This window comes from Pterocles gutturalis, unplaced genomic scaffold (genome assembly GCF_000699245.1).
Source record: "Pterocles gutturalis isolate BGI_N339 unplaced genomic scaffold, ASM69924v1 scaffold17486, whole genome shotgun sequence".
In the NCBI taxonomy this organism is placed as follows: domain Eukaryota; kingdom Metazoa; phylum Chordata; class Aves; order Pterocliformes; family Pteroclidae; genus Pterocles; species Pterocles gutturalis.
Genome location: NW_010100887.1, coordinates 84,301 through 106,138, shown reverse-complemented (window position 1 = coordinate 106,138; position 21,838 = coordinate 84,301). Strand labels below are relative to the sequence as shown.

Genomic DNA, 21,838 nt, shown 5'->3' with positions numbered 1-21,838 from the left:
GGAAAGTGACAAATCTAGGAAGAGATTGCTAATACCCTGAGCCCAATCCATTATGCCATCTAGTTTCCTTCATCTGCCCCTCCTGGACAGGTATGACAGAAGGAAACATTTAACCTCTTAGAATTCTTTTCTTTCTGCCAGTGAAGTCTTGATTCACTTGAAAATAACCTGGAGTGTGATATTTAGGGATATTAAGAAGTCTTAGCTACAGCATGCTTGCGATATGTGCTAGATCACTCTTCCACAGCCAGTGTCTGTGTAAGGAAATCAGAGGAAAAGGAAACTTTAAAAAAAAATGGCCTTGGAGTTCCTTCTGAAGTGTCTACCCCCGCATGAAATATGTGGAAGGCAACATCCCCAACTGCCATTCCCAGTAGAAACAGATTAAAGAGATTTTGCTGAATCTAGTGCAGCTATATGCCCTTCCTCTCTGTGTGCAAAGCCTAAAAACATGATAAATTCTGCTGTTGTCTGCCTTAAGTAACTGCCTCTGGTACTAAAGTACTGCAGAACAAGCTGTTCGCTACCAGTATCTCTTTTTGGAGTTGCGTCTCAGGCCTGAGTAGAGGATATTTGTTGTATTGCTTGGTGTGGAAGAGAAATTCCCTTGAAAAAAGAAATTTATGTTATGCAACAAAATTTGTGATTCTGAAGCCGCTGTGAACAGAAAACTAGAATGGTGGTTGCTGCAGAGGTTACTTCAGTATCTCTTGTCTCTGAATTATGTCTCCAACGCACTCCACAGAGACTTTAAACTTAACTACTTTCAGTTTAATGAGCTCCTTTGAAAAGAAAAAAAAAAAAGCCTTTTGTTGCCAATGCAGTGAATGTGTTTGTACCAGTTAGAAGTAATAATTGAATCAAGATATATGTAGATAAAAAAGCAATGTGAATGCATGTACGGGCATTACACACCTTAGAAAAGGCCAGATTCCCATCCTTAGCTTAGTTTCTTTCCTGGTGAGTAGAGATATCGATTAATAGAGCAAGATAGTAATCCACTTATGGGTGGCAGCATTGTGACTTTAATTATTAAAGAACTCTTGCTATAACTGATTTTTTCACTCAAGTAGAACTTGGGAAAATAGAGAAGTGTAAATGCTTCATTGACAGCAAATTAAAAATTGTTTTATTAGCTTTAATAAAGATCAGTATTGTCGAGGTTTTGAATAAGCATAGATGGAAGGCTGCATGAATGCAAATCAATCTCAAATTTTATTTCAGAAATGCCTGCAATTTGAATCCACGTATGATGGTGGAGAGGTGGGAACAGAATCATAGAATCATTAAGGTTGGAAAGACCTCAGGGATCATCAAGTCCAACCCACACCACCTAACTCACTAAACCATGTCCCTCAGCACCACATCTACACGTTTCTTGAACCCCTCCAGGGATGGTCACTCCACCACTTGCCTGGGCAGCCTGTTCCAATGCCTGATCACTCTTTCAGTGAAGAAAATTTTTCTAATATCCAGCCTAAACCTCCCCTGGTGCAACTTGAGGCTGTTTCCTCTTGTCCTATCACTTGTTACTTTAGAGAAGAGGCCAGCACTCACCTCACTACAACCTCCTTTCAGGTACTTGTAGAGAGTGATAAGGTCTCCTCTCAGCCTCCTCTCCTCTAGACTAAACAACCCCAGCTCCCTCAGCCGCTGCTTGTAAGACCTGTGCTCCAGGATGAGAAGTCTGGTCTCCGTACTGAATTATTGCATTCTTGCTCATTGAGAAAGGAGGGTAAATTTCATTCTGAATTTTGCACGAATAACTGCAACCATGCAGCATGGCCTCCTGAGATTTTGCTTTCAGTAGCATGATTAAAAAAAAAAAAAAAAAAAAGCATTTCCTAAATCAAATTTAAAAAAAATAAAGGAACACTCTAATGAACAGGAGCCCAAACTGCCATGGCTGGTAACAAAGAGAACACAAGATCATGTTGCAGGCTCTGAATCTGCATCGACTTCCAGGCAGCTTGTTCCCCACTTTTTAGAGGAAGACCACTGAAAGCCACTTGCCTTTGCACAGAAATATGACTCTGACTACGTGTTCTCTGAGGGATCACAACTGTAATGTGCCTAGGTCTGAAACTAGATATAAATGAAAAATATGCTATGTTGAATATGTGTATCAAATACAAAGCACCAGAAGATTAGCTATGATCTGTCTGGGACATGCATGCACTAATGAGTTTCAGTGAAGGATAGGGGCAGATTCTGGGTGATGTTACTTGATGAAACTTGCATGAAGTTGTCTGAACTGTAAACTTTTACCTTCACATATTGAGCATATAAAGCACGTGTGTTTCACCTGTTAAATTCTACTGAACTGTTATCTTCAAAGCCCATTTTGTTTTTTTTCCTAGCAGTTTAAGTAAAGATTTTATATTTGGGTGAAAGGCATTTGTAAAAAAGTGGTGTTCTTCAAAATATGTTTCAGTGGTTGTAGAAGATTCCCTTCATGATGATTTCAAAAAGCGTCTTTTTATCTTCAGATTCCAGCTGTTTCTTTTTAAGTGTAACTAAAATGGTAAAACATGGTGTGGTTAAGATATTTTGATCTTTTCAGGAATTATATTTACCTGATTTTTCTTTTTCTTCTCCAACCCTGCTCCTGTAGGAAGAATCTTAAATCGTTTCTCCAAAGATATTGGCCACTTGGATGACTTGCTTCCATTGACATTTATGGACTTTGTGCAGGTAATTCGGTTGCTGCTGTCAAAGACTTCTGCACTGCATTCTGAATTTAGATTCCTGTGTGCTTTGGTGAAGATCAGCTATTTGTCACAGATGTAGCTGAGTTGAATGAAAGTACTTGTTTGTGAAAGAAAGGTGCGGTTGAAATTTAATGTGTCAGTAAAAAGCTAACATGAGTAATAACTGGCAGGTAGGAGTGGCTATACACAGCTTGCTATTATGTCGAGATTTCAGTTCATAGTAGCTACATGCTTGGTAAATTGCTTCTGATTTGCCTCCAAGCAATCTGGCAAGCTTATTGCTGTTATAAGAAATATGTCCATAGTAAAGAAGCAATCAACTCACATGAAAAGATAGCATAGATTAACCTAATTACGTGTCTACTTCCACAAAGAATCAAATGCTTACCACACCATTTTGGATTAAAATAGGTGTGGCTATTTACAAAGAAAAGATTAGTAGTAATAGGGTGTATATAATAGCCTTAATAGTAACAAGTGGAATAAGTTGCTGCAGACAAGAAAGATGGACAAAGTACTGAGATTTTGATGATGATGAAAGGATAAAGGATTATATATGACAAATGTATTTTTTCTGTTGCAGTTGCTATTAATCCTCCTTGTAAAAAATCACAGAAGGATAAAGCTGCAAAAAAAAAATTGATCCTACTTTATCAACATGAATCACAGAATACACAGAATTGTGGGAGGCTAGAGAAAGAAATGACTTGGTGGATCATATGGATCCACTTAGTGGATCAGACCTGTCATGCCCATGTCAGAAATGTTTCTTAAGGTGCTGTTGCTAACTTTGCTTCGTGTCTTAGAGTTAACTTATTCAGGATCTAAACCTTGTTTTGACTTCTTTAAAAATAAACCAAAGACATTTCAGGTTGAGCAGTTTAATCATGTTGTTAGTGCTGAACTCTGGAAAATAGGAAAAAAATTATTCCCAGGAGTTAGTAAAAGCACTTCTTAAGATAAAGTCTTTTTCCTAGTTTAGTGTAGTTGTTAAAGTTGAGGTGTGTGTTTGTTTTTGAAAGCATTACAGTACTACATGTAATTTTGGGGAAGAAAGGAAGGTAATGTATTTTATATATCAATTAAAGCAGCTGGGGTTTTTTGTGAATTAGGGAGATGCTTATAGTGAATATTAAGATTTTGAATGTATGGAATTTTAAGGACCTGACAAATTCTTTCCTGAAAGTGCAATACACACATCTTTCTTATATTACTTGTTTTCTACTGTTTATACAGATTCCAAATTGTCTTCAAACTCATTGAATGTCTTATTAGACAGAATATCTTTATTTCAGCTCTCTTAGGACAATACCTATGTGCCTTTCTTTTTGGCTTGGGCTGTTCTGCAATCCTTATCCTCTTCTCTTAGCATAGTATTTACATCCACAGTCAAAACCATCTATTTTGCATAGTGCTCCTTGGTCATTAGACCAAGCAATGCAGAGGGGCTTCTGTTTGCATAGGTTTGTCCCCTGTACAGCAGACAGCACCGTGTATGTTCGTGCTATGTACAGCTCATGGCCATAGCATCCTCTGGGTCCTGTGAACTTGAGATAAAATGATTAACCCTTTCCTTCTGTGCATTTACAATAATGTGAGAGTTGTGTTACAGCCCACTTGTGTGGTGTTTTTATAACAAGAAACTGAGTGGGTGTTTTGCATGCCCCAGCATGTGGCTTAAAGGCATGTGGGGTTGTCTGAGGATGAAAAATTTGCTGGGAGAATGTTAGAGAAGTCTGCATAGGTAGAGGGAGCCAAAATTGGTGTGGTCTTGTCCATACTTCCTTTTGGGAGCAGACCCTGAAGCAAACTGTCTTGAGAATTACACTCTTTTTTTCTGAGGGAACCAACGGGTTTGCTCCAAAATCAAGCTAAGAAACAAGGTAACCTGGCTGCACGGCACATACAGAGGATCAAATCTCCTAGTGAATTGGAAACCTAGTTATTTGACTGATGTATAGATACTTTAGGCAGTATATGCTTAGCAAAACTTAACTGGTCTGGGATGAAAGAATGAAGGCTGTTGCTCTGGATGTGATTTTTTTCTTCTTTCAAGTTCCTACTGTAAACTGCATTTGTAAACATTTTCCCTCATGTTGATTACTTTGTGCATTTCTTTTAAATTGGCTATTGAATGATTTGTCAAATTCTGAAGTTTTTATTTTAAGTGAAAAATTTTCCTTTTCAAAAAAATAAAATAGATGTTGCATGTCCAATACACTATTAAAATGATAGTATCTTTCAAAGCTTGCCTGTTCTATTTGGCATCAGAAAAGAAAATTTAGGAACTCACTGTTGATTAATAATGCACTGCTATCCATAAGACAGAAGCACTTCCTTCTTGGCAGGTTTTCTAAAACTTACTATTCTTGATTGTCAGGCTTGTTGGTTAGTGGGTGCCTTTTGAAATTCAATAGCAAAGAGATGATATTTATTTCTGAAAAAGCACAGATTTTTACAAAGGATAACTGTTATCAATTATGATAGAGATCTTTTGTCACTTGTTTTGTTTGCAGGTGTCTTTTATAAGACTTCCTATAATCCCTTCAGGAAGAAATATTTTCTCCTTTCTAAAAACAGTATTAGCTAAATATAAAAGCTCTGATCCCAGCCATTGTTTTTCATTCTTTGAGAGACATTTCCCAACATTCATTGTTTAAATGGTTGTCAGGAGGAATCAAGTGAAACTTAATAAACAATGCGGTAACTGGTTCATCTTACTTTGTGTGTAGAAGCTTTTCTTGAGCGGATTTGCATTGAAGAAGTGCTCCTTTTTCTGAGTTATTGCTAGGATCGTTGTGAAGCATTCCAGCCTTTTACTATGTTGGCAAGTGAGTGTATTTCTGCACAAATAAACACGATGTGATTGAACACCCAAAAGCTACAATATGAGCCCATTTAAATACCTAAAAATAAATAAATAAATAATCTAGTTTCAAGAATTTTATAATTACACTGGGTACAGATTTTAAGGCAATGCTAAAAATGTATAATGTTCTTTTTAGGATCCCTAATAAGATTTATATACTGCACTATAGTCAAAATGATCATGATTAGTCTAGACAGCTGTGCTGGATGAAAATTAATTCCTTGAACTAAAAGAGTTTAATTTTTTACATCTTCCATTGAGTCAATGAAGAAGAAACAGTTCTCTTTAAGACAGTGGGCAGTTACTGCACACTTATTTGTTAAAGCTAAAATGAAAGGTATGTGGTAAGCACAAAAATGCATCATAGACCTTGTGCTTTCTTCTGAAGACCTGGCTAGATATTGTGGGACTGTTGCTTTGCAGTAGCTCCCCAAGTAGCAACTCTGAGTACGTTTAAAGTTTCCTGCCATCCTTTCTTTCTGTGGTTTTAAGTGCACCAAAATATAGAACACCTGTCTGTGGAGAGATTTGGGGAGGAAGGGCAGTCCTCACTAGAAGGAGGCAGTAATTTTTTTCTAAACTTCTGAATTTTGACAGCATGAGACGTGCCATGTTTGTGCAGTTGACTATCTTTTTGTAGAAATTACTGCTGTATCCACAAGATGGAAAATGTATAAATAAAAAATAAGTCACTTTTATGAGAACTTATTTATGGCTGTGTTTGACTACGTGGCTGTTGAACTGCACTCTGTGGGTAGACGCGAAGTATAGAAACTGAAAAGAAACCAAAGGTTAAGTTAAGCTTTTCAACTGAGGTGTCTTTAATTGTACGTGTACAGTCCAGTTCAAAGCTCATTAAAGTGAAAAATAAACTTTACAGTCCATAGTCTAAGCCTGGGCCTTATTTTCTATAAGGGATTCTGGCTGGCCATAAGGTTCTGCACCAGCACTCCTAAAAAATAAAAAGCAGTGCTATGTTCACTATGACACTTGTTACTTCTACTAAATACGGCACTACATACGTTTGTTAAATCAGGTAGTAATTAATGTTTGTAGGTTGATACAGATAGTCAAAAGCTGAATGAACTTGTTTGGTGAAGACAGTTTATTTTTTTCGTGACCTCACATATTTTTAATGGCTTGCCTTGGTACTGTTAGCCTCCTTAGCCTCAGTTCTGTGTCCCACGTTCTTTTTCCTATCCTGAATTATATAGTTTTGGCAAGTGTTTTACAACGAAGTTACAGTCTCCTTGGATAAGGGGCTACTTGTGTGAAGTGCTTTAAAACTTTCTAAGGGGATTTCAACATCTGCTGCATTTAGATCTATATGCTTTATTTATGTATTTGTTAGCTTAATCAAAGGGCAGGCCTGACAGCAGCCTCAAAGAGCTACCCAAACACAAATAATTACAGAAATGCTTTCTTTCTTTGGTGTGAACTTGGTCATCCTATAAATAAGTCCAAAAGGAGTTAAGGAAGTCAGGTGCCATGTAAGATGACTGGGATTTTGTTACTTAACTTTCTTAGGCTGCTCTGAAAATACCAGCTTATTTACTCGGTTATGTTCCTCCTCTTGCCTTAAGCTCTGTGGGAGTACAAGGTTCTGTTGATGTGGACTGCACTGGTAGGTGTGGGGCTTGTAGTTTAAAATGCCGTGGTAAAAATGTGTAGCAATGTCTAGCTCACTGCAGCACAAATAAACACGCTATACTAATTTGGGAAAAGGTCAGCCAAGGAATAGAAAAAAATAATTTAACAAGGAATTAAGAATCCAATATATTTAATAGTATTTTATGCACATTAGCCCAGATACTCCTAAGTGGCCAGTATTTTGGATGCTACATTTTTAAAGAGCTCATCAAAGGCTTGTTTTTAGCACCTGAATCTCACTTTGACTTGAGATAGATCTGGAGAGGCTTAACATCTTGAAAATGTGGTCTCAGGTGATGCAGGATGAGTACCTAAACTGATAAATTACTGGTTGAAAATTGTATCTATAAACTGATTGAATACATAGGACGGTGAAATATATTTCAGACTTTCTTTTGATTTTGTTAGTTATTATGATAAATTTTAAAGGGATGGTTTTCTCTTTAGTTTCTTGCCCTTTTAATTCTTCTGACCTCTTATTACCTGTTAACAGAGTTGATCTTCTGCTTTAGTTTCTCGTGAATTTGAGTAACTTAATGTGATGGCCCCTTCATTTTGATTTCTTACCCTATGTTGCATTGAGAGGGAAAAAAAAAAATCACAATCTGTTTTGTTTCTGGAGAACACTGTGAACATGTGAACTATCTGCAGCTGCCCTTGGAAGAGGGCAGTGATTTATTGAGGAAAACTGAATTGCAAAACCTTTTTCCTCCCCAAAATCAACAGCTTGAGTGAGTTTAAATAACTGACTTTTCATATCCTTTCATCACGCACAAAGACCTAATACTGAGACTACTTGAGCCACCAATGTAGGCTGTGGCTGAGACCACCACTGAATGTGCCATTCCCTTCTCACCACACACAAAACACATTGACTGCAGCTTTATGAAGTGAAAATGCTGAAGAAAAGGAAAATGTGAAGGAGGTGTCCACAGTCATTTCTTTTAAAAAAAAAAATGAAAGAAAAAAAAAAGAAAGAGGAAAAAAAAAAAAAGCTGCTGCATCTGGATATTAGGAACAAAAAGTGCCTCAGACTGGAATAATAGCTTGGGTCACTTGCTTTCTTATGTGCACAAGAGTGGAACTGCCGTTCCTTGTTTCAGTACCACTGACCCCTGCATTTTATTGTCTGAGGATGTCAGGGAAAGTGTGTAGAAGGAATTCCAGGATCTTTAAGTTTAACAATGACGTCGTTATTTTGTGATTTCTGTGAGAGGTGGGATTCTGGGGGGTTTGTTGTGGTGTTTTTTCCAGTTTAGCCAGGTTTTGTATGTATGCATGCGTGAGTTTTGAGATATATTTTCATTCATTAAAAAATAGTTCTTTCTGTCTGTTTGCATGTGTGCATTTAAAATATGGTCATAAATATGTTGTGAGAAAATAACCAGTGGTGGGATCTATGTTAAATGTCAGCATATTCTCTTTAGCCTGTAGAGCAGACCTGTATCTTGGAGACACCTTTTTGTTTCTCTTCTGCTGAATCCTGGTAGTTTTGCTTGATGGTTAGATCACAAGATTCTGCAGCTGTGCTGAGGTTTAAATGAAAAATAAATAAGTTGAAAAAAACAGTTGCCTGGTGGCACTTGACTACTGAAACCTCATGAACTTTTTCTCTGTGGAACTGATGTTCTACCTGTACACTCCCAAGATGCATATTACAGAGCATCTTGCTAGTGCATAATGAAAGACCAATTTAAACTTAAAGAAAAATAATGGAGGTATATATATTTTTCATTGGTTACTTTTGAGCTCTAATTTCAGAAAAAGTTAAAATTATCATTATGATAAAAAACCTGATTTTTGGTATAGTGGTTTGATATTTGAATGTGCTTTCGGTTTTACTGTTTTCTTTGAATTAAAAAGGGGTTATATACTGTGTTGTTAAAAACAAACAAAAAACAATCCATCCTGCCTGCCTGGTCATCATCATCCCATCCTCTTCGCTCCCGCCCTCCCCTCCAAAAAAAGAAAAAAAAAAAGGAGAAAAAAAAAAAAGAGTGGGAGGAAGAGGAGGCTTGGGTTGCACTTGTGTCTCCAAGACCAACATGCAGGAGCTGTGAGTAGTGCAGACACTTGTCTAAATAATGCAGTTCTTTATTGACCTTTCATTCCTCTGTCCTTGAATGCCTTGATTGTTAAATCCCAGTAGACAATTAGTCTTCTTGATGGTGACCAGCAGTGGAGATAATCTGGGCCAAAGCTATTGCTGGTCTTTACTATGTACCTGTCATCACATTCCTTTTGAACGTAAGGATGAGTGTCTTGCATCATATGGACTGCGTATTTACTCAGATTGATAGTGTGTGTATAGGATAAAAGGTGTGAAGTCTGGAGATAGGTGGATTCCTACTTATACACAGGTCTTGGTTTTCTAGGGAAGGATAAAGGTCTATTCTCACCACAGTGGTCATATGTAATCCAGCCTAATCATTTTCCTCACCCCATTTTCTTTTTCCTGTTTGCATTAGCATGTACAATTTTTATAGGAATAAGTATGCATGTAATTCTCCACATATTAGTGTCAAGGCAACAGCTATCTTTGCAGTAACAAACATAATTTATGTGGGAACATAACGTAATTTTAAAATATTTTAGGGTTTGTATTTGCTTAGTATTGATAAGAATTTAAGAGGTAACCCTTTATCTGACATGTGAAAGAAGATAAAATAATACTGAAAAATGTTTCCTTTCTGCTTTTCTTGTTTTTCTTGACTCTTTTCCTTCTAGTTTTTATGCTTCTCTGTTTATGTGGTAAATGTAGAGAATACCTTTGTTACTGGGCTGTCTTTCCATTTTCTTAATGAAATGTGGAACACTGATGTTTTGAATATAGTACTCGGAAAAATAAAGCTAGTGTTCACTTAGTGAAACTCTCTCTTCTGTATTTCTTTGTCTAGAGCATGTGAGCATCATGAGGGGCAGCCATCGTTATTTCTCTAACATTATGAAAAGATCATGGCTCAGTGGTAGGAAGACAAAAATGTAGTTGTTCTTTTGGTATGTCCAGTTGAAATCTGTAAATACAAAATGTTGATCAAGTTTAAATCTGCTCTTCTCCAGATTGGCTTCTCTGTTTCCTTTATCAGATTACTCTCAATACATTTTCAGCTACTAGAAAGCAAGATAGTTGTGTGGAAGTTTAGTGATGTGCCCCAGTTCTGTGTGGTCTGGAAACTTCCCCCATTTGGTTAAGGTGGAATTTGTAAAAGTTCCAGAGAGAGATTCCATGTTCGTCTGGGGCTCTTTATATCTGTTGGAAAGTATTTTCTTGTTTGCCTTTCTTACTGTGAAAGAGGGCAAAGAAATACTCTGATGGAAATGAAAATACGTTCTGTAGTTTTCTCCTTTTCTTTTTGGTCCATCTTCCTATATATACTATGTCTGCTTTTGGTGCCAGAGTGGGAGTTTTTGTTATTATTTGTAGGTATTTACTTGGCTTTTTAAGCATTATTGCAACCTTTCAGATTTGTAGCTCAAACTGATGATTAATTTTAAGACTTCTGAAGATCATTAACATTTCTAACACTTCACAGTAGCTAGAAATCTTTTAATTCTGCTGTCAGTCATAGAGTGTAACAATCCTGTTCCAAATGGTGATAAGTACAAATCTTCTAGATTGCCTTAAACTACTGATATACTATAGATAGGACAGTGTGTGCTTACAGACAAATGGGGATTTCACTGTTTGGCGAAAGGACTGGAGATTTCACTTTTGATTCAAGAGGGAAGGGGAAACTTGGAGGTAATTTGAATTACTAAGCCATATAGCTGGCTTGTGTATGTGTGTATGTTAAATCATTATGCGTATTTATGCCCACACCAAACATGTGGGACAAGAAATTATCTTTAGCAGAAAAAGACTGCATCTCAGAAATGTGCTGCCAGGGTTACGTGTGCGTCTCATGCAGAACGTAATAACTTTTTTCTTGCTGAGGCTTATACCATGGCTGCCTGGTGAGCTCTGCAGCTGATTTGAAAACTCCAGACAAGTTTGTTCTTCAAAAAGTAGAGGCTGCAGTGTGGACAGTTTCATACAGCAAAAGATGAGAGTTTAACTGGAAAATGAATGTCGCATGTCTTTGGGAAGCTTATACCTCTTTGTGTTACATTACAGGATAGTTTTGTAGAATTTAAAAAAATATATATTTGGATTGCACTCTTGAAATAGTAAAAATTTGTGTGTTAAGAAAGGCTCTTTCAAGGGCTCTTTAATAGCTGTTCCTGCATTGTGGAAGAATAGGATGCTGAGTGACTGCATTTTCTTCCACAATCACATCCCAAAATCTTTTTTCCTTTCTGTTTTTCTTATTGGGTTTCGAAATTGGTCTAATGTTTAAATAAGCAGAGCTCTCTTACTGTGAAAGTCACTCATATACTAAAGTCATGGTTTTAGATCTTCTTCTCTAAAATTGAAAACGTGCTCACTTTGGTACCGGATTCAGCTGTCCATCCTTCTGTTAAACATAACATAATACTGAGAAAAATAATTTTTAATTTTTCTCACTGGTAGAAAGTCTGGATTTTGGAGTCAGACCTGGTATTGCTTACTTTAGTAAGTGTGTCTTTGTTGGTGGTTTATGATAAATAAACTTCTAAAAAGCCTTCCTGATGGTCTTGGAGCATAATTGTAACAAATTATGAATGAGCATGCACTTACTACAGTAAATAATGTTTGTTCTTTGCCAAAGAAGTTTGGTTTTACTTTAGATGCTACTGGGTTCTGTACCGGAGGGAGAATGGCTGAACTGGATGAAGCCTGATGGTGATGATGAGAGACTGGTGCTGATTAGTTAAAATATGGTTGCTGAAAGGTCAGGCCACTGTTAGGGTTCCTGGAGCTGGGTGAATGGACAGCATGTAGTACTGAAGAATTATGAATCAAGAATTTATTTTGAATAGGAAAGTAGTATTTTATAGCCCTATCAGAGTGGCAAAGCTCTGGGGAAGTTAGAGAAAAAACCACAGAGAGGCTAAAAGGCATTTTTTGCATGTCTGCTGTTTTTTGACCAGAGAAAAGCAGAAGGTAGTTTTATTTCTTAGGATAGCTGACGCTGTAGTCCTTAGTATTTTTCATAGTTTTCATTTAGCTGATGCAAAGGCACCACTGTGGAACTGACAAAAAATGTGAATAGTACTTCATTCCACCTAAAAATAAATATATGAATAGCGTATTTTAAATAGCAAGAACAAACAGTAAAATGCTTAAAAGCTTGTAGTTGCTGTAAGGCTGAAGAGCTGTGTTTCTAAAGAACTGATACTCTTTTTAACAGAAGAGCCCACAGCTCAAATGTAGCACAAAGCTTTTAAAGTTACTGAAAGACCCAGAATTGACTTCTGGCAAAACAGTTAGACTTGGCTGAGCAGAAAAGGTCATGCAGTTGAAAATGAGGTGTTCTTGGGGAGGGTGCGGGGCTGCTGCTCAGGCATTATGACCGTGAGGGACAAGAGGCCTGAGGCAGGGAAGTCTATATAGCTCAAAGCAAGAGTTTGCAAAACTGCAGCCTGTGGGGCATCTGTGGTAAGCAAAATCTGCCAGGCATTTGGAAGAACTGGAAAAAAATGTGCACAGCATGGACAAAAAGTTTATGATAGCATCATCATTATCTCAGAGAAATTCCTCTCGGGAACAGTGGACAATTTTTTAGCAAATAAGTTAAGGGACTAGATGATAAGAACACTAAATAATGCCACTCAGCGTCACAGCAGTGGTCTGTCTAGGCCAGTGATATTTCCCCAGGAGTAGCAGTAGGAAATGCTGTTTGGGGAGGGCGTGGGAACCTGGCTACTTTCTGTGGTCCATTCCCTTTTTAGTACCCCAGCATTCACAGCTTTGTACTGGGAGTGTCAGAAGACGTATCCCTTCCCAGTCCTTCTACTACCCATTTTTAGTGTCATTTTGTATAACCTTGTAGGATCTGCCTCCTGCAATCTAATAGCCTGAAAGCAGTAAGATGTTTGTTGATTTTTTTTTTTTTCTCTGTATATGTGCCCCTTCTTATGGAAAGAAGGCAATAATTATCACTGAAAGAAAAACTGCATTTAGAAGGGTTATAAGTGGGATAAGATCAAGGATGAATATTGGTGACTCAGCCTCTGCTGATAAAGTACTAAACATATGAGCAAAGAACGAAGTAGGAAATACACCATTTGTAGTAGTGCTGAAAAGAAAAGTACCCATTGTTGAATCAAATATTTTGGTTTCATCAGGGTGTGTGCTCAGTGGGGCTGTCTTGGGCTTACATAGCTGGGGAAGAGTTTTGGAAATTGCTTCTAAGAGGCAGGAGGGAAGCAGAAATTGTCAAGCCATTATTTATTTTCGTTTAAAAATGTCAGTTATTTAGCAGCAGGGACTCGTAGAGGAGATATAAAAAATGCGTTGCTGTGGGAATCTTGAAGCAAGTGGAACAACCAACAAAGTGATCACAGTTGGCGATGTTGGGGGGTGCTGGAGTCCTTGTTTACATATATATCACAAAAGCCCTAAATTAATATAATGGAAACAGATGCTTTCTGCTACCTGAGAGGAAGAGTAACTCTGGGAGGGCTGGCTGGTGCCAGACATTTTTCTGCATTGTTTCAAGCAGGTTCTGGCAAGAGCTGTTGAGAAAACAAAGCATGTGCACGTGCATGTTCTGCACTGTCTCTGATTAATGCTGTTTCCTCAAGCTACCATGTAAAATTGTGCTTGGCATCTGAGATGTTCCACAGGTATATATAACATATTTGTCATGGTACGAAGAGCACCGTAGTTCATGTGAATAGTTTTTATGTGCATGCATGTTTTCCCTTGGGAACAGTGTAAGAAGCCAGGGACTGCAGACATCTACAGGAGAAGATGACAAACCTAGCACTGCTGAACAACAAAACATATTAACTTTTTACATCATTTTTATTGGTAGATCAAAATAAAGCTTTAAATAACTCCCTATTGACTTCAAGAAGACGCCCTCTCACTTTTATATAGACCTTCATTGCAAAGTTGTGCCTTACGGCACAATTCACTCAGAACACATTTTTGCAGAAGTGCCTAGTAGGCACAAGGTGGAATAGGAGAAAAGCATTTGAGAAAATCAAAGTAAAGGTCATCCTCAAGTTTTTACTGCTTATAAATAGATAAATACATTGTCCGCAGACATTTAAAAGAATGGGTGTTGGCTCTGTCCTTTTTTTGCAGGACAGTATTGATTTCCATGAACAGGAGCTGCATACAGAGATGAAGAAGTACAGGGCATAGCTGTGACTGATGAAAGCCAGTGTTCTCATGGAAAATCTGTATTAGCTGGAAGTAACTTACTACTGTGGCCAAAGGGCCCTGGCAACTAACTTCTTACATGAGTCAAGATAATTTATTATAAAAAGGGAAATAACCTCTGTATCATGTAGGGATGTAGTGCAGAGTTTTAAAGGATGAGTATTGTGAATGCCTGACAGAATCACAAAGTCCAGAGCTTCATAATGCATCTGTTTCTAAAGCATCAATTTCTGGAAGTCTCAGACAACTTATGGGCTGTGATTTTTGGGAACTGCTATTGGGATTGAGACCTGCAAAAGATAGTTAAGCCTCTTGGCCCAGGGTGCCCAGAAAGCTTATTTCTAGCCCTTGTTGTAGGGTAAGAGGTTAGTGATAGGATACTGTTTAAATACAACAGAATGGTGGCAGTGCCAGTGTATTAAAAAAAACACCCTTTTTATTATAAGGTCACTTGTTAAAGAACAATTGGACACAGTTCACTATGATCTCAAACAAATATTAAGGCTTTTCACTTAATGGCAATGTGCATGCCAAGTCAAATGAATGAGCATGTTGGTGGCAGAGAAAACATTTGCCCTGAGGAGCTAAGTATACGCTTGTTCGCTTGGAAAAACAATGGTCCAGAAGGACTATCTTATAGAGACAAGAACAAATAGAAGATACTAGCATTAAGGATGTGATTGGGAATTTTGTATACATTTCTGGGGTATATCTGACAGATGTATTCAGCCCATTTGCAGTAGACATATGGATTTAGTTAGGTAACCTCTTTTCGACTAATTGCAAATAGCAGGATTCAGAGGAGAGAGGGTGCCTTGCAGAAGATAAGATGAGCTTGCTGTTTCCAAAGCTTTCAAAGCTGGCATTATTTAGTTCTTTTTTCTTTCACTCCGTTTATCTGAAATTAAAAATTTAATTTCTTTCCCAGTTATGCCTTTTTTTTCCCCTTTCAGTGCATTCGTTGTCTTGTCATTATATTCCTAGTTTTCTCATCGATGCACATTTTCCTAAAGCTAAATTAACACTGACTGAGAGCTGTCATTCCTGCCAAAGATTGCTGTCACTGGTTGCTTCAGAAAAGGACGAAGTCTGAGATGTCTTTTAAATATTGGAGTTATGTGCGACACTTCTCCTGTACTCATAAGTCTTCATTGCTTATTCTCTCAAGACAAATATGTTCCTGACAGTTTGATGCAAGCAATAGTATAAACAGCTATATGTACTTTTTTTAACCAGTTGTAAATAAAAACCCATAAATTTTATTAAAAAGGTAGTTTAAAGACATGACTACATGCCTCAACTCAGCCACTTTAAGTGAGTAAAATGAAGTACAGCTGTTTATGTACTAGGATTGTGGTACAAAGGTAAAGGGTTTCTGTTTGGATGTTTCCTGGGTTTTTTGTAATAAAGGAGAAAAAAAAACGGCAAAAAATCTCTGATGTGGTTAGATATGTTGCTCTGGATGCAGCTGATCCAAGTGGAGTGTTTATTGCTCTGATCTGTTCATTGCAGTGTCTCCTCCTCAGGGAAGCAAGTCCTCTGGTGTGCCAGTGTACCCAGCCACCTGTGCAGTTGTGCTTTAGCAGAGCTGTAGGACAGTCAGTCCAAACAGTCCGGTTTGAAAAAGCGTGTTTAAAAAAAAAAAAAGTTCAAGGAAAAAGAAAATGTCAGAACTGGATTAGGGATCGATTGTGTGTGCAGTTATTTGTCAAAGCCAACAAGGAAATAATTTCAGTCAGAGGGAGGGGAGGAGCAGGAAGGGTGATGCCAAGCAAGTATGAACAGAGTGGGGTTTTGTAGTTTCTTGACCTGGCTTTACTTCAGACAGCCTGACTGAGAGTGCCCTAAGTTAATGCAGTTAAGGTTGCAAACTTGAAATCCAGGATATGCAGGATATGCACTGTTGCTATTATTAAATTAGTATGGCTTTGTGGCAGTGTACGTGGGCTTATATAATCCTTGGGAGTGCATGTTGGGGTCCAGAGAGCAGGAGTCTGAGGGAGAGGTGTGTTTGACTTGTGCTAAATTTTGGTAAAACCAGTCCTCGAACACCACAGTTCTTGAGCGGGCTTTGACTGCAGATTCAGTCATCAAATTTCATTGTCTGCTTGTTGGGCTTTAGATGCTTACTTTGCTGTAGTCAGAGGGTATCTAGTCAATACAGTTAGTGAACTCTAGAGAAGTATTCAACCGTAGCATAGTTAGATGAGTCACTTTCTAGACTTCTAAACCAGGACAGGAGTTTCACTTTGTAGGTCACACATAGACTCCCGCATTCAGGTTTCTGAGTCTCAAATCCCATTCCTTGGACTCCAATCGTTCATTAGAATCCTACCAGGTCACCAGCTGCAAGTCCAGAATGGTGTGGTTCCTGTGGTAGTAGGTCCTATATCATAGCTGTCAAACCCATGCAGATGACTTCCAGTCCTTATGTGAATGACTTCCATCCATTTCCTTCCAGTACTTAAAGGGGGCCTACAGGAGAGACGTGGAGGCACTCTTTCTCAGGGACTGTAGTGACAGGACAAAGGGTAATGGTTTTAAGCTGAGAAAGAGTAGATTTAGATTAGATATTAGGAAGAATTTTTTTCCTGTGAGGGTGGTTAGACACTGGAAAAGGTTGCCCAGGGAAGCGGTGGATGCCCCATCCCTGGAGGTGTTCAAGGCCAGGCTGGATGAGGCTTTGAGCAACCTGGTCTAGTGGAAGGTGTCCCTGCCCATGGCAGGGGGGTTGGAACTAGATGATCTTTAAGGTCCTTTCCAACCCAAACCATTCTATCATTCTATGACTTGGCATCACAAATCACACTGGAAACTTACATGGACAGAAAACTGCATGGTACCCCTTGTGCGTGTATTTTATAAGAGGTGCTGAAGCATGTTGTAAAGTCCACTTAAAAACAAAAAAAAAGTGTAAAACTTATTTTTGAATATGGAAGAAAATGAAAGACCTCAAAGATCTGACTCTGTTGAACTTATTAGAGAGAAGACAGAGAAGTGATCTATAGGTACTTCACGAGGAGATAAAGGACTCTACATACACACTGGAACAAACCTGAGTGGTTCAAAATGGGGTTCTGCATGAAGGCCAGATACCTGTTTCAAAGAAATATTTCATCTGAACATGAAATATTGAGCTCAGGGTATAACTGATATGGAAGGGCAGTGATCTACGGGATGGAAGTGTAGACGTTCTTATGAGATATCTTGAGCTCTAAATTTTGCTTTTGCATTTTTGTCCTGTCAGCTTATTGGCTTACAGTTTGTCATAAGATTTCTAACATTATATAAATGGTATACTTTCTGCAACAAAGGGAAAGGTGTATAGCTTGTGGTATATGTACAGCTTATAGCTTGTAATTCACATGTTTTTCCAGATTTGTATGTTTTTTTCTTATTGTTTCTTTGCCTCACATTAAATGCTTTTCTGTTGTGTGGTTCTGGTACAGAAATACCTTGTTCTTCCTGGATCAAGACCTGTTTGAGACAGAAACTCCAGGATATCACTCTCAGCACCTGTAAGAGTTACAAATATGTAGGTCATCAGAAGATGAAGGGAAAGAATGTTTCGCAAGTGAACGTGCTGATCAGAACATTTACTTCCCCAGAGGGTTATAGGAGGGTATACTTGCTCTAGTGAGACAGTAAGACAGAAGATTTCTTGTGGAAAAATAATCCACAGTGAATGGAGTGACTGACCAAAGCATGAGGGAAATCACTCAGGACTCTTGTAAGCAAGAGGATGACTCCAACAGAAACAGTATGTGCTTTTCTGTACTCTAGGGATAGAGTATGTGCAGTCTGTAAGTGGGAGATTCTTTTCTCTTCAGGGAAACCGATGCAAATTTGAAGGTGAACATTGGACAATATGGCTCTGCTTGGAAGCAAGTTAGATTTCTTAGTCCACGTCTTTTGAAACTTGGTAGCCTGTGAATCTGTTGTCCTTTGTGTAAGGTGACCTTGTTTCCAATACTGTGCAGGTAGCTATAAAATGTAATTAATCACTTTTTTTTTTTTTAATTTGGCCATTGTTTTCTGCAATGGTCGTTACTGAAGACTTTTCAATGCTAAAATTAAGAAATATGGTAAAAGGTGCTGATTTCGTAGGCCGTATTTCTTTATGCAGGGAAATCTTGGCATGCTTACGATTTTCAGTTCTAAGCTGATTGTGCTAGACAAGGTCTAGATATCCAGTCCTGAGCATTTCTTGCCGTGCAGACTTCAATACCTAGCTTGCTGCTTGTCTCCAGAGAGAAGAGCAGTCAGACTGCTCATGTTATCGTCAGCCTACTGATTATCTTGGGTCCTCCTGCTTGTGCACAGTGAATCTACTAGAAGTTGGGGCAGTCTCCAGCTGAAGACGTTAGTTGTCTCTTGTGAAACTCAGGAACTTAAAATCCTTGGCTTACCTCACACAGTAACTACATGATTACAGTCTGCAAATGGTTGTGTCTGGCTTTCAGACTGCTTCATTAAGAGTTAATTTATATGCAAGTTTGGTTTTCCAAAAAAACAACACACATGACTGATCCACCCTATCATAAATTTTTATAATGATAAGGTGGTGCAGGCTGATCTAAAATTCCTTCCAAAGGCGGTGTCAGATTTTTGCTTTAGTCATCCTAACCATCTTTTCCTTCCCTATATTTTCACTGTAGCAAGGCTTTGTTTACATGAGCTGGATCCTAATAGTTCTCTTCCCCCTCCCACCCCCACCAGCACTTCGCAACATATTGTAGATTATCATCACTAAAACTTCAGTTTGCCTTTTTTAATTTTTTTATTAAGAAACATTTTATTTTCCTCGGAATTCTTTTCCTTGAAGCAGCTTTCCTCAACACTTCACATCAGGTTTACGGATGATGGTATGAGGAAGCAGAAGTACTTCAACGACTGCTTCTTTGTGGCTGTCTAGATGGCGGTGGAGGGAGAAGGGGAATGCAGCAGGCGTATAAAGCAGATTTGGTAGTGAGTTGTCGGAAAGAACTGACTTCGATCTCTGTTTGCTGTTGAGGATGGAGGTAAGGGAGCCTTCAGAAATTAGCTAGTGTGTGGATTGCTGGCAGGCTTGTCAGAGCAATGAGCAGGAAAACTGATCTAGACAGGAGGAAATTTGGAGAAGGTCAGTAATCTTTATTTCCCTTCTCATCCCACGATAAAAACGAAATATGCTTACAGGGTTTTAAAGAACGCCAGAGAAGGAGAAGGTAGAGAAGGGCCGATGGCAGCGCTGCTTTGTTTTGCTTTGTGCTGAGATAACCATATGCATAATTGATCCAAGTGAAATACTGTGCACTCTCGCTGCCGCCTTACCTCCTTGTGATGAAATCTAGGTGAAATGTTTACAATCTACTGTATGTATCTAGAAGGTCAAACAACGTAACGCTGTCAACACCTTAGCCCACAGATGAGCAGTGTAGTGGTAATGCAGCTTCCTCCAGAGCTTCTACCCCCATACCTACCCTGTAGCTATTTTCCTTAATACATTTATGAGACCCTCTAATGTGCTTTCAGGATCTATAAGATGCAAGGCTGTTATGCTGATCTTATGCATGATCTTCTATCATGAACTAAGATCTTGCCTAGAGCTGAAGACTAAATTGTGCTGACTCATGCAGTCATAATGCATAAGTGTGTGGGTTTGCTCTTCGGTCAGGTGAAATTAGGGTAAAGTCAGAGAAGCCTCAAGAAAAAACAAATGTTGGGGAAAAGGCTGTGCTCAGTTTTGGCTTTTAGAGTGTGTGTGTGGGGAGGGAGGCCAGAAGCACAACGGGAAATGCAGTGTTTCATAGGTACTTCCACTGAAAGTGGTTGAAAATCCAGGTAGCTCTCTGCTATCCAAACTTAGCTGATGTGGTGGTGAACTTTTCCAACTTGATGCACAGATAAAGGGACAGAAGCCTTTTTGCTGTAAGACACACATTCTCAGGACCCAATGGTTGCTAATGCATTTTTGGCCTCCAAAAATCAGGCAGCCACAAAATTCATCTGGAATCTCCATGTGTGTTGTATGTGATGATGAAGAAGGTGGCTTCTCTACAGTCCATAAAATGGACCTTTTAGAAAATATTGTCATTGCTGAGGAATTTGTTGGTGAAAATAACACGGGAATTTAGTGTTGATCTAGGATTTAATGTCTGGCTTTTGTACAGGGTGGGTTTCTTTTTGTGTGGGGGGCAGGGGCTCCCCTTTTTTTAAGGAGCAGACAGGCACACCCTGACTTCAGTCTGACAAGACTCCTGGCATGCATACGAACATACACAGCTGGTGTTCTGAAAGAAATTTGTATGCAGATAATGCTTTTCATAGTGTATTCAAACTGAAAGTTTGATAGGAAGGATGTGAAGTGGTCTACAGGAAATGGGAGATTTAATTCATAAAGTTGGGCCAGGATCCACTGGACTAAGCAACAAAGCTTAATTCCACATTATATCTAGTTTCCTCAGAGTAAACTCAGGTTTAGCTCAACCATTCATCTCATACTCTGAAGTAAACCTGATAAAACTAGTCTCTTATGACACTTTTTGCAGTGTTTAGCATTTTCTTCTTATTTGTAACGTTTCCCAATGCAATCCTTTGGGAAGAGAAAGCTCACTTTCTCTGATACTGACTTTTCTTTCTAAATGGGACAAAATTGGTTTTAGGAAAAAGTTACAAGCCTGTGTTGAAAGTTGCTCTTCCAACTGTCAAGTCTTTCAGCTGAAAGTCAATCTTTCAACAGAATCTTTTTACCTGGAGTGAAAAAACATATCCCCGATTCACCACATAGCTTGGTTCATTAAAGATTAGTTGTCTGGTTCATTAATCTTCTATTACTTTGTTACAGCAGTCACAGAATGGTCCACAAAGACACTAATGTTCAGTCAATGAGGTTTGTAAAGACATTTCCTAAAGAACAAACAATGCAGAAGAAAACCATAAACTGCACAATTAATCAAATTAGGTATTACTGTAAATTCTTCAAGCTGCTTAGAAGTAGATGTCGCTCATATGTTATACAATGCATCCACTCTTAAATTTGGTAGTTATGTTTAAATATTTAAGTGTTTCAATAGTGTTAAATAGTTTTATATTTGTTCTAAATTGAAGTCTTCTGGCAAAGAGTTTTTTATTTTGTTTCTATTGTGTTGCAGACTCTCCTACAAATTTTTGGTGTGGTGGCTGTGGCTGTGGCAGTGATTCCTTGGATACTCATCCCCTTAATTCCACTATTTATTCTTTTCATTTTTCTTCGACGATATTTCTTAGACACTTCAAGAGATATTAAACGTCTAGAATCCACAAGTATGTATTTTGGCAGGACTTAATCCTAGTTTGAACCCTGCTTATTATTATGTGAAATTCTATTATTCTATA

General features: G+C 38.3%; 1 protein-coding gene across 1 annotated transcript in view; it reads left to right on the top strand.

Moving 5' to 3' along the window:
- The window catches only part of ABCC4 (ATP-binding cassette, sub-family C (CFTR/MRP), member 4), a gene marked incomplete at its 5' end in the record, with an annotated part of 136,217 nt that overhangs the window by 71,941 nt on the left and 42,438 nt on the right, over positions 1–21,838 (top strand). Inside the window, 2 exons of the mRNA XM_010081513.1 lie at positions 2,615–2,694; positions 21,616–21,766. Of these exons, the coding sequence (XP_010079815.1) occupies positions 2,615–2,694; positions 21,616–21,766 (231 nt within the window). The remainder of the gene's footprint in view (positions 1–2,614; positions 2,695–21,615; positions 21,767–21,838) is intronic.